The sequence below is a fragment of the Uranotaenia lowii genome, chromosome 3, assembly GCF_029784155.1.
Source record: "Uranotaenia lowii strain MFRU-FL chromosome 3, ASM2978415v1, whole genome shotgun sequence".
In the NCBI taxonomy this organism is placed as follows: Eukaryota; Metazoa; Arthropoda; class Insecta; order Diptera; family Culicidae; genus Uranotaenia; species Uranotaenia lowii.
In genome coordinates, this window is record NC_073693.1 from 198,571,570 (window position 1) to 198,584,334 (window position 12,765).

The 12,765-nt window shown below is 39.0% G+C and overlaps 1 protein-coding gene across 5 annotated transcripts in view; it reads left to right on the plus strand.

The window, feature by feature from the left end:
* Positions 1–12,765, plus strand: part of LOC129758694 (protein bride of sevenless) — a 77,669-nt gene that overhangs the window by 42,926 nt on the left and 21,978 nt on the right. For 4 of the 5 annotated variants that reach the window (XM_055756283.1, XM_055756284.1, XM_055756286.1 and 1 more), the window contains exon 2: positions 2,717–3,631. In XM_055756283.1, coding sequence (XP_055612258.1) covers positions 3,550–3,631 — 82 coding nt within the window. In that variant the 5' untranslated portion in view covers positions 2,717–3,549. Of the gene's footprint in view, positions 1–2,282; positions 2,419–2,716; positions 3,632–12,765 lie in introns of those variants that run through there. The other variant, XM_055756287.1, reaches the window with a different exon arrangement.

The window sequence follows — 12,765 nt, forward strand, 5'->3', positions numbered from 1 at the left end:
TGTGAATTTGAACAAAAATTTTGAATGACGCAATTGTTTCAGATTTTTCAAATCTGGACTCATTAATATTTCTTATGTTTAAGTTCTGCGTATAAATTGAGAGTGAAAATTTCAAGTCCAAATTTAAAAAAAAACGGATTGGATTTTAAATATTTTCTTTTCATATTCCGAAATGATGAGTTTCAAATATGAAAAATCCATCTTATTTTAGTTTGAAATGCAAAACCAAGATTCGAACCAGGATTCTATCTCAGTTCATTGAGAAACTTCTCCATACTGAGTCCATTCTATCCATACTGAAAATCAAGAACAATGGGGACTTACAAGATATTTTTCCGCAAGTATCCAGGTTGGGCAAATCCGCACTATTTTAAAACCTTGCATAATTCGGGCATATTGATTCAAAATTTTCCCCAAAATCCGACTAATATCCAGGAAAATTTTAGAATTATTCCATTCTCGAACCAACTGTCATCGTCGTCGCTTTGCGTGAGCATATATTTCTTTATGTTGTTGTCTTAAATATGCATCATATGTTTCTTTCATTTATCAAGCTAAAAAAAGTTAGAAAAATTTACTTGCATAATTAAAAATACACCCGCTAATTGCATCGATGGGAAACCTAAAGTTCATAACAAAAATAAGCTCATACGCTTATGATCTTAGTTTTGTCTTGATCTTTCACGTGGAAAAGGAATTTTTGATAAAACATCAATAAGTCACACAAACGCAACCAATTTGCAAATCATAGCTTGTGGGGAATCGTGGGCCACACATCTTTAACCAGCTATGTTTTTATGTTTTTATACACATTCAGAACTAAAGATACCTTTTCCCTATCTGTAAAGTTTTCTTATGCCAAACGAAGAGTTATGAAAAATATTTTGTCCATCTTTATAAGGAATTTTGCCAAAATTTTTGCGAGCCAGGTTTTGGAATCTATTCGATCATACACAGCTCTCTTTTTTATTTCATCATCTGAAATTGCTTTAAAATAACGAAATGAATTATGAAATCACAGTTTTGGGTCAACTCATAAACTGTGCAGGTTATTTGGTCAATTTGGATTTAGTGGCCCACGATTCCCCACTATTTTTCAAAATCCAAAAATTATCGCTTTTTTTTTAAATAGTCTGAATTTGGGGAAAATAACTTATTAAAAAATTAAAAAAAAAATACCTTGTGATACCTTGAAAATGTAGAAAACCATACCATTTTTTATTTTCATTTTATCATCTATAATAAAGAAGTTATGGAACAACGAAAAAAAGTGACCCATGATTCCCCACTCTCCCATACATAATTCCAAGGACTCAATTTAAATTTTCGTTTTATTTTGCAAGTAAATAAAGTGAAAAAAACTGTGCAAAATCCAGGCAATCTGGAAAGGTTAGTCTAGCTTTTTGGAGTCGGTTAGAGTTTTTGGAATCTAACTTTTGGCATTCTATATTCGGAACTAAATTACTGTAAACAAGTGAGATTTTTTTTTGAAAACCTGTTGTAAAATTGTGGATTTGGGATGAGGTTTCGAGGTTTTGGAACAAGTTCTGAATCGAGATAGTTTCTCTTGACTAATTGTAGCTGTTCATCAAGATTTGATTAAGAATTTATAATTAAAAGTCCAATGATAAAAATTTCGATTGACCATTGGGGGCTCGCTCCTGGGGGGGGGGGGGGGGAGGGTGTTTGAGGTTTAACCTTTAAAACCTCCCCCGTTCCTACGGCCATGAACTGGGAACAGGATGCAAAATCCGATCACAAGTTGTGATTCACAACCAACGAATTTTAATTATTATAATCAAATTTGGCACCAGAACATCCGGAATGATTCCAGCCTAAGCCCTAAGCTAACCAGGTATTTTTCCGCGCTTATCCGAGCCGGGAAAATCTCGGGGCTGAAGATTGTCACCAAATTTTGCATACGTAACCTGGGTAAAAATTTCGAGGTTTGGGTCTTAGTTCTGAGTCGAGAATGTTTCTCTCGAATCATTTTAGTCGTTCATTAAAATATGATTAGGAAAATAAAATTTTGAGTTAAGAAAAGATCATTGCGCTTGACGCGAAGATAAAGTGAATTTCGACTACTGTCTGATTATTCGACTCTTATTTGCAATCCTTCCACCTGAACACCTGAACGACGCCCTTTGCTCCGAAGTTGTTCGTTCTGAGAGTTCGCGACGCGCGCTTCTTCTGAGTCGGCGACCTCGAGTGTTTGATCGAAATTTGAAACGTGACCGTGTTTTTTTTTCGTTCGTTTTCCCGGCACTTTGGCCGTCCATCCGACCGACCAGCCAGGCCAGTCAGTCAACCAGTCAGCAGAAGAGTGCAACAAATTTTGCAATACAGTTTTGAGTAGTCTCTATACACGGTTTGTTAGTTTGTCGTTCTGATGAAGTCGGAAAAACAATCTGGTACCAGGTAGAGAAGAAAAGTTAGGTTTCGGTTTGATGTCTTGCAAGTATAAGTCGTGGAACATTAAGTTGCCTCACCACTTACCATTTATTCCCATTCTCAACCGCCACGACACATTCTGTTTTCGTTTTTCCTTCCCCTCGAATTTTTGGTTGTTTAAACTTGATGCGGAATATTGTGTTGTTTGCGAAAATGGACACATTGAATGACTGACTTACCTACCATCCCAAAGCGTATGGGAAAATACTGCAATAAGTGAATTTTGTCTAAAGTTCGATTTTGGTTTTATTTGGCGATTTTCCAGGGCAAGTTCAAGGCTGACGGAACGGAACGTGGATGAAAGGCCCCCAAAACTGACGGTTGAATTGTATTGCACCGAACGAGATATCCACCCCAAGCCCAGAGCCCAAGCACGGGGTAGTAGGGTGGTAGTTTATAGTGTTTGGAACTAATCTCTCATCGCAGCTGGCAGTAGTTTGTAATTAGTAGCACATCGGCAGTGTTCGAAAGTGTATCTATGTAGTGTGGCAATGCGCCTAGCCCAGACGCAGCCGAGTAAGAGCAAAAGTGAAACATGAATATCATTTCCGGATGAATTGACCGAAAGCCTGCAGCACGTGAGTTGAACATATGAAGAAGTACCAAGGTATCTACATAAACATCCATTGCTTCGAATGCGCCAAGTGAGGTGGACGGTGACGATGAGTAAGCAGTTGATTAAGTGCGATGATTAGTGGCAAATTGTTCTGCACGGGGATCGCTACGATATGGTGTTTGGGTTTAGCGGCATTGAAGACAGAAAATGGTGTAAAATTAGTGGCATGATAGCTATCAAAACGTGAGCATTCGCCAAATAGCATGTTGACTGAAGAGGGGTGTGTCGATGATGACTCGAGGTGTAGTGTTGGAACTTCGCTGTGATCAGAGAAGCCAAGAGGATGCTAACACCATTATAGTACAATATTGTTAGTTAGCAAGCAAGTAGCGCTTAAGCGCATCGAAGTGGTTCAAATCGAAGGCATTGCTTTACAAAACTGAATTGAAACGGAAAGTTGTTACTCGGTGTGTGTTTTTTAATTTGCTGATGCGGTGTGGCAGAGGCGTCACTCGCCAATCCGTACGAATGCAGCAACGGTGATGATGATGATGATGATGGAGAGGATGATCATGATGAGGCGTGAGAACGGCTGCTGCTACTGGCTGCGGATATGCATCTTAGGTATGTACCCCTACTTGTGCGATAATGGGTCTTCTCTCATTCTCGCTTTACGTTTGATGCGTCTCAAGTAATTAGTTTTTGTTTGGAATGTTTGAATGAATGTGAGTTTGATATTTAGATGCGGAACATTAAGCTTAAATTTTGCATGCATTTCACGAACGGGCCTGATTTTTGCTGCTTGAGAGTGAGAAATTTAAGACACGTCTTTCGAAATGATAAACAATTTGTTTAATGATGATTGACAACTTCAAATTGGCAAACTTTCTCTAGGGAAAAGTGAATGTTATTTTGAACCTATTTTGAAGCTAATTTGTACCGCTTTTATGATTTAATGTTTATATTACATTGTTTAATGAGAAGAACTATATTCACTCAGGGCTACCCAAACATTAGGGCGTCATCTTTTAACGACGTATTTTAATCAAGCGCACAGTTTTATGACGTATTGAAAAAAATGTGAGTGTTTCAAATCACCTTTATTTTACAGGGTAGGGTAAATGATCTTGAGCGGAACTATTTATTTTTCCTAAGATCTAGGCAATGATTATTTGTGAATCTTATCAAAATGTTGAAACAACACTTCTTAAAGATCTCTTCATGCGAGCTTTGTCATTTATGCTAAATTTTATGAAATGGAATAATGTTATTAGAAGCTTTAATCACATAAGCCTTGTCTGCTGCAATTTTCACCAATCTTTGCTGGCTTTGAACGTCAATTTATGTAACCCTTGACCGTTATAAACTGATTTTTAATGAATAAAATGAAAAAAAAATCTCATAAAAAAGCCTTTTCCGGGTTTTTGTAACATGTTTTCTGTCAAAATATCGATCGCCTAGTTCTTAAAAGTTAAATATGATTTTGAGTGGAACTATCTTTAATCTTGAGAGAAATTACTAGCTTCCAAAATAAACCGTTAGGTGCGCTGCTTTTTGCCTTATGTCTTACATTTACCCCTGAATGTATGCAGCACTTTTGCATGGTTTTGCATATCAGTTTTAACGACAGAAGCGCCAACAGTAAGTCGCATTAATGGCATTAACTCGGAAGCGCCCTCGCTGGCTGAAATAGAAGCGGCAATCAAAAACATGAAATCCAACAAAGCACCTGGGATCGATCGCATCCCTGCTGAAATGCTGAAAGCCGACCCTGCCCTGTCAGCACAAATGTTGCACCGTCTTTTCGCTGACATCTGGGATACTGCAACATTTCCGGCCGACTGGATGCAGGGTGTCCTCGTAAAGGTCCCGAAGAAAGGAGACCTGACAGAGTGCGGTAACTGGCGAGGCGTTGATCTGTACAACTCTCAAAGTACTCTGCAAAGTGATTCTGAACAGGATTCAGGAGAACATCGACACTACATTTTTATAAAATAACAGCTTTGTCGTATTAGAGTTCAAGGCATTTTCAATGTTATTATACGAAAATATTGCGAGAGAAACAAAAATTTGATTCAAAACAAAAAAAATCGGCGCCTTTAGTCGGCATGGTTTGAGGTTCGGCAATTTAGATAACTTTCATAAACAAATCGTTTTCTCGAATACTGAAGTAGATTTCAACATAAAAATTAATCCAATGTAAAGAAAACAGATATCTACTTATGTACAGGTTTATTAGTATATTTGATGAATATTTAATAAGGTAAGTATTCTTCTTGATAGGCGCATATAGCCTGCTTCTCCCCTACACAAATTTTCATGAAAAAATACTGAATGGGTTATTTCGTTTTTTTATCAATGGAACTTAAGTGTTGACAGGCTGTTCTTTCGGCATTAAAAGCCTTTTTTAACTTCATACCTATGACTTCGAAGTTTTTGCAAGCAAAGAAACACATTCTTTAATCATACAAAAGGCTTTCTTTCTATTTATTATTTATTTGTTATTTATTTCTGATCAACGGATCACATGTTGATCCAAATTATTACTTAAAATTAAAGTTTAAAAAAACATTTAAATCTAACTATGGGGTTCTCAAGGCCCTTGTCACTATTTTTCAGAAAACATCCCTCGAAACGTCGAAGTCAAAATGCTCCGAAAAACGGTTGAACGATCTCATTGCACCGGTGAGGGCGTTTGTAGCTCCGTAATAGTTCATTCGAATGGAAATGTACAATTAAAGATCCTGATTTCTAATTGTTGTATACTAAAAAGCGAAATAGCCTCAAGTAGCGTGGGACAGTCGATTCGCGATGTCAGGAGGTTGGCGACAAATGAGGCATGTGTTGCTTGTCTGCGAGCTTGAAGGGTATCGATATCTATGAGGTGGCATCGATTCTCGTAGCTAGGCAAGCGAAAAGAGTCTTGCCAGTTCAGGTGTCTAAGGGCATATCGCAAGAATCGCCGCTGAATGGCCTCGAGCCGATCAACATCGTTCTGGTAGTAGGGACACCAGACAGCTGATGCGTATTCAAGGATGGAACGATCAATGCTGCAGTATATGCTTTTCAGGAAATACACGTCCTTGAAGTCCTTCGCCACTCTTAAAATGAAACCGAGACTTTTGGGTTTTCTTTTTTTTTTTCCTACATTTTTATTGAAAAATCGACACTATTCAATCAACAAAACGAAATCAATTTTTACCGGCTGTTTTCTGAATTTCTTCATTTTTGTGAGTACCATCGCAGAATGGTCGGTTTTTGGTTTGCTTACAGTTACATAACCAGTAGGTGCCTGATTTTTCAACCTGAAATCGAACAGGTCTTTGTTTGATTTTGTATTGATCCAATTTGTGTGTCCCATCGCAGAGAGGTTGTGATTTGGATTTACCACAAAGGCACCAGGAGTATCGTTTACCTTCTACTAGTTCTATCCTAAAAGGTTTCTTGTCGTAAATCACGCCATTAGTTTGCTGATTCTGCGATGTTTGCAAGTCTGCAATAACATTTTTTGGAATATTACCACCGGATGCATGTCTGCCCATAGGGTATCGTAATTCCAAATTCAGAGCACTTTTAAGTGAAAGTGTTTTTCGTAGAATGTTCATTATTTGAAAAAATGGATAGAATCAAAAAATTAGAACGAAATGTTTTGATTGACGAGACTTTTGGGTGCGTTGTCAATCACGTAGTTGTTGTGTGCCTTGAAGCTGATCTAAGATTATGCCAAGATCGTTAACGTGGTTCACACGTGAGATGGGTTCGTCTCCAAGGAAGTACTCCGCAATTAAAGGCTGCCGCTTACGAGAAAAGCTGATAACTGCACATTTGCTATGGTTTAATGGCAGGCAGTTCATGTCGCACCAATCAGCGAAAAGGTTGAATTGACATTGCAGAAAATTTATGTTGTCGTGGTCATTTATGTTGCAAAATAGTTTTAGGTCACCAGCATAGCAAAGTTTGGGAACGCTGAGGAGTGACAACACGTCGTTGAAATAAATGAGGAAAATAATCGGTCCTAGATGGCTACCTTGGGGCACACCGGAGGTGGCAGGGAACTGCCTGGAAAAGGTGTCACCCTTTCGAACAATCAATTTGCGACCAGTTAAGTAACTGCGGAACAAGCCGAGTAGAGTACCACAGAATCCTAAGCGTTCGAGTTTTCCGATGGCAATCTCATGATTCACCTTGTCGAATGCAGCAGACAGATCGGTATAGATTGCATCGGTTCGAGATTTATCAGCAACACTTTCATGCACAAAAGAAGTGAACGTTTGCAAGTTACTTGTCGTAGAGCGTTTGGGCATGAATCCGTGTTGATCATTCGAGGTGTTATTTTTGCAGTACGTGAAAATAGGATCCAAAACCACCAATTCAAACAGTTTGGCAATCGAACATAAGGCAGAGATTCCACGGTAATTTTTAACATCTCTACTATTTCCTTTTTTATGTACCGGGAACATGTGAGCTTCCTTCCATAGCAGAGGAAAGGTGGCTCTATCAAGCGAAGCTTGAAAAATGAACCGAATAAGGGTCAGCAAAACAGACATGAAACTTTTTAAAAATGCAGCTGGTATCCCGTCCGGGCCCGTAGAAAAGGAATTCTTGAGCTTCGCTGACTGCTTCCTCGATTTCAATACCATTTATTGAAAAGCCCAACAGTGAAACGTTCCTGACAGCGCTGTTCTGGGGATGTGTAAGCTGAAGTGAAGATATTGGAAAATTTTTGAGCAAAGAGTTCGCAGATTCCATGGTCAGAGTACGCCGTAATGCCGTCCAGAAACATGTTTGAAGGTATACCAGGTTCTTTCCGCTGACTATTTACGTGGGATGTGGGACTACTTTTACAAGCGGAGCAGGAGCGAATTAGATGATCGCTAAACGAGATCCATCATTGGCAAAACAGAGGTCCAGCGTACGACCGTATTCGCGTACTACGCCGTTGATCTGGCGCAAGGTCGTTGCACTCAGGGAGTCCAATATGATGTTTGAAGGCGCCAAAGAAGTAGAGCATGCTGGGTCCGGATACAGAAAGCTGCCATGGTTGGAGCACCACTTCAAACCGGGCGTAATGAAGTCGCCAATGACAAGTAAGTCATCTTTTGGAGCGCAGAAGGAACTAGCTTCGAAGATGCAGCAAGAAAACGACTTAGCGAGGGCAACATCTCTTGAGCGATCGGGTTGCAGGTACAGTACAGATAGGTACAATTTTCGGTCTACAAGATCAATGCGAATCCATACAAGTTCCAGATCGCACCAGGGATCAACGAAAGGGTTTTTTATGTATGTTTGTTGGTTATCCACCATAGGTGCACGGGTTCACCGCAGTTTCTGCCTAAGTATGTGCTCACGTGCATTCTTTAGATTATTAAGTTAGACAAATCTCCAATGCATCGCGTACTCCATACCCGGACCCCATGGCTACGTATGAACTGTTATGGAGTAACTGTATTGTGTTGATGTAGGTATACCTCAGAAGAACGAGTCAATCTTATATATAGTCAATAAACACATCTTACCTGTCGGCCACTTATGGGATTCGAACCCAAAAGTTTTCTTGCCAATACCGAGAATCGAACCCATTACGCCTAGCATACCAAAACCAGACTCGCGCCAGCCTATCCGCTAGACTACATCGGCGTTCTATTATACAAAAGGGATTTTTTTATGCCAAATTCTCTCGCGTAGATAAAGGGCGAACACGGAATAATTGCGACACATTCAACATAACTTTTTTACTATTGGGTAAAAATCTACCAATTTTTTTGCACACTTTCTCATTTATGTGTATTGTTTACATGTTGTCAAACTCGAAGTCGTCTTCTTCGATTCAAAGAAAATGGAGGTGAACTGTGAACCAACGCGAGTCAAGAGAACACATTCTTTCCAAACACCTAGAATTTCCTGACCTGTCGCACCGACAGTTGGGAAAAATGTTGAACATTCATCATTCAACCGTCACCAGAGTGTTGAAGCGGTTCCAGAAGCGGTTGACGTTGGACCACGGCAAAGGAACTGGAAGAAAACCGGGACCGGAGAACAAAAAGACGGAGAGAAAGGTGAAGCGGATGGTTAAATCAAATCCCAAATTCAAGCCGTGATTTGGCTAATAATATCGGCATATCGCAGAGCTCTACCAGAATGCAAAAAAAAAGAGCTGGACTGCATAGGGGGAAATATGGACATACAGCCGATTGACGATATGGCTGGAGATTCAACACATCTAATCAGTGTAATTTCAACATATCTAATCAGTGTAGTTTCATCTGGCACATGGCAAGAAAAAAATTTCATTGTAATATAAAGTAAAAAAAAATTAAAAATTCAAATAAGATTTTGTCAGTTTTGTTAACATATATATTGAACTTAAATTATCGTGCGTACAGAATCTGAAAACAAAAATGTTTATGGTTTTTCTTTCTTATTCATCTGGAAATCGGATATTCAACAATTTGAAGCTTTTGGCAAAGTTGTAAATGATAAGATATTGGAATAAGAGACATGTTTTGAATGCTCATATCAGGCGGGTTAAATGTTGATATCAGCCAGGTTAAATGTTGAAAAAATAGATTAGTCCTATACATTTTTTACTTTTTATCATTGACACATTAAATTTACGCTTAAATCACAATCTTTCAGTGAAAATGGAGCTTCAGACTGATCCGATCATCCGTTTCTACCATTTTCCATTCACTAATATAAAAATAAATCTTAAAACACAAATATGAGCATTCAGCCCGCCGGTTTCGAAAAACCGGATATTTTGACTACTTTTTTTAATAAAATTACTTTCACAAAAAATGTAAGAGATTTGAACAGAAAAAATTCTCTTACGTATATAAAACAAATGTCCGCTCATATGCATATAGTTTTCAGACTCTTATCTATTGGAATATGGGAGAAAATCAGTACTTTCCTCAATATGAGCATTTATCCCGCCTCTTCCCTACAAAACTTCTCAAACCGCGATAAGCGGCAACAATCCAGTAAACATGAATCGGCAGAGAGGTAACTCAAATCGCCAGAGGGATCGTAACGATCTTTCTGGCGATTTTGCATCAACACATCGGCAGAGAGCAACACACCATACGCGTGCCTTGAGTGAGTGCCACGAAATAATCTAAGACACGCCCTCCAGAGAAACACACGAAAACAACCCGAATCGTGTTTGTATGTTTCCCTTCGAGACGCGTGTTTGCCTGCCTGAGAAGTCGACTGCACCGTACGAGTGTACGATTCAAACTGATTTCGCATGTACGCATTCGCATTCGTTGCCTCTAGGTATCTCGGCAGGACAAACCGAATGAGAATATTTGTGTTCTTGGAATGTCGCCGAAATTAACCGTTTTATTCTAAGTTCGGTGACTCAACTCTCAAATTTTTACATGCTCTGTCGATTTTTGAGAGGACGCGCTTACTGGGAATCGACGGCTTAAATTCGGGCACGGTAGCTCTACGAGAAGATGCTGACAAAATATGGCTGATGTGTGATGGACGACGAAACGTATATAAAAGCCGATTTCAAGCAAATTCCGGGGTTGAAGTTTTTCACCGGCAAGAGCAAGTTCGATGTGGACGACAAATTTGAGAAGAAGAAAATGTCGAAGTTCGTCTCTAATTATCTCGTTTGTTATGTCATCTGCTCTGACAGATGACAGGTGAGGGACGGAAGGGGTTCCATATAAATGTTGATGTATTGCTTGAAACTTATCAACCAATATAACTAAATTTTATATGAGAGTTTTTAATTACGAAAAAATGCGATCCCTCCCTCCTTCCAGATTTTGCGGATGGGAAGGGGGGAGGGGCACTTTAAACAAGTTTTTTTTTAATAAACCGAGCACTTACGATACCTACAAAAAAACCAAATTGAAATAGTTTCTTAAAATTTATTTTATTTTTGGAAGGTGTTGCAACGCACACCGGGTCAGCTAGTATATATATAAAAATGAATTTCTGTCTGTCTGTCTGTTCCCTATAGACTCGGAAACTACTGAGCCAATTTGCGTGAAACTTGGCAGTTGAGGGTATTGGAGGCAGGGGAAGGTTCTTATTATGGTTTGAGACCTCTCCCTCTCTCATGATGGGAGGGAGGGGCCTCCCAAGCAAAAGACAATTTTTTGCATAACTCGAGAACCCGTCAAACAAATGGTATCAAATTTGGCATGGGGTGGAATTTGGGAACGAAGAATATTTCTATGAATATGGGGTACCCCTCCCTCCTCTCAGTGGAGTGTTAGAAAGGGGGGAGGGGGGCTACCTTACAATTTTTCATATATCTCGAAAACTAATCAAGATATTGGAACCAAATTTGGCACGGGAAGGTATTTGGATACGAAAAATATTTCAATGATTATTTGAGACCCATCCCTCTTTGCAGTAGAAAGGGGGAGGGGGCCTCTTTCATATTTTTTTACTTAACTCAAAAACTAATAAAGCAAGTGGAACCAAATTTGGCATGGGAGGGTATTTGTGTACGGAAAATATTTCCATGATTATTTGAGACTCCTCCCTCTTTCCAGAAGAAGGGATATAAGGGGGGGAGGGGGCTTTTTCATAATTTTTTACATAACTCAAAAACGAATTAGGCAAATGGAACCTAACTTGGCATGGACAGATATTTGGGAACGTGACATATTCTAATGATTGTTTGAGACCCCTTCCTTCTTCCAGCGGGGAGAAAGGAAAGAGGGAGGGAAGTTTCATACAATTTTTACTGCATAACTCAAGAACTACAACAGCTAATGGAACCAAATTTGGCATGGAACAGTATTTGGGTACGAGAAAAGCTTCTATAAATATTTGGAATCCCTCACTCCTTCAAAGAGGTGGATGAAAAGGGGAAAGAGAGGTCTCCCTTGCAATTTTCAGTATAACTGGAGAGTTGATCGAGCAAATCTAAACATATTTGGCATGTGAGGGAATTTGGATAAGAGAAATATTTCTATTATAAATTGAAGGCCCACCTTTTTTCAGCGGAAAGATATAAAGGTGGAAAGGGGGGCTTCCATACATTTTTTTTTTGCATAATTCGAGAATTAATCGAGCAAATGCAACCAAATTTGGCATCAAAAAGTATTCGAGCACGAAAAATACTTTTTCTATGTGAAACAATTCCTTTCTTGCAATAGGATGATAGAATTGGGAATATAGGAAGGGAAGAAGAGGCTTACATTCAACTTTATTTTTTTACAAAATCCGAGAAATGGACAAATCTAAACGTGGAAAATCATTTTGGTATGATTCTATGACTATCTGACACACCATCGTAAGTACATAGGAGGAGGGAGGTGAGTCCAATACAATTTTTTTAGCATAAGTTCTCAGTTTATGCTAACGAAGCCAACAAATGGAAACAAATATGGCATGGAAAGGTACTTCGTTACGAGATATGTTTCTACGATTTTTATAGACCCTTACGCTTTACAGTATAGAGAGGGGAAGAAAGGAGGAGGCTCCATATACATTTTGTTGTAAAGCTTACAAACTTATCAACCAATGGAACAATATTTGATATAGGAGGATTTTTGAGAATGAAATGGTGATGATTATTAAAGATCACGACCTTCATTCAGCAGGGGGTGAAGGGAAGGATAGAGGAGGCGGCTCTCTTACCAGTTTTTTAGCTTAAAACCAGAACATATCAAGCAAAAACAATCGTACTTTATAAGTTAGAGTTAGATGGTATGCGTACGATTAATTTGAGACCCTCCAGACAGATTAAATTTATCTTTGTGTAACAATTCGAAACTCCAGCTGCA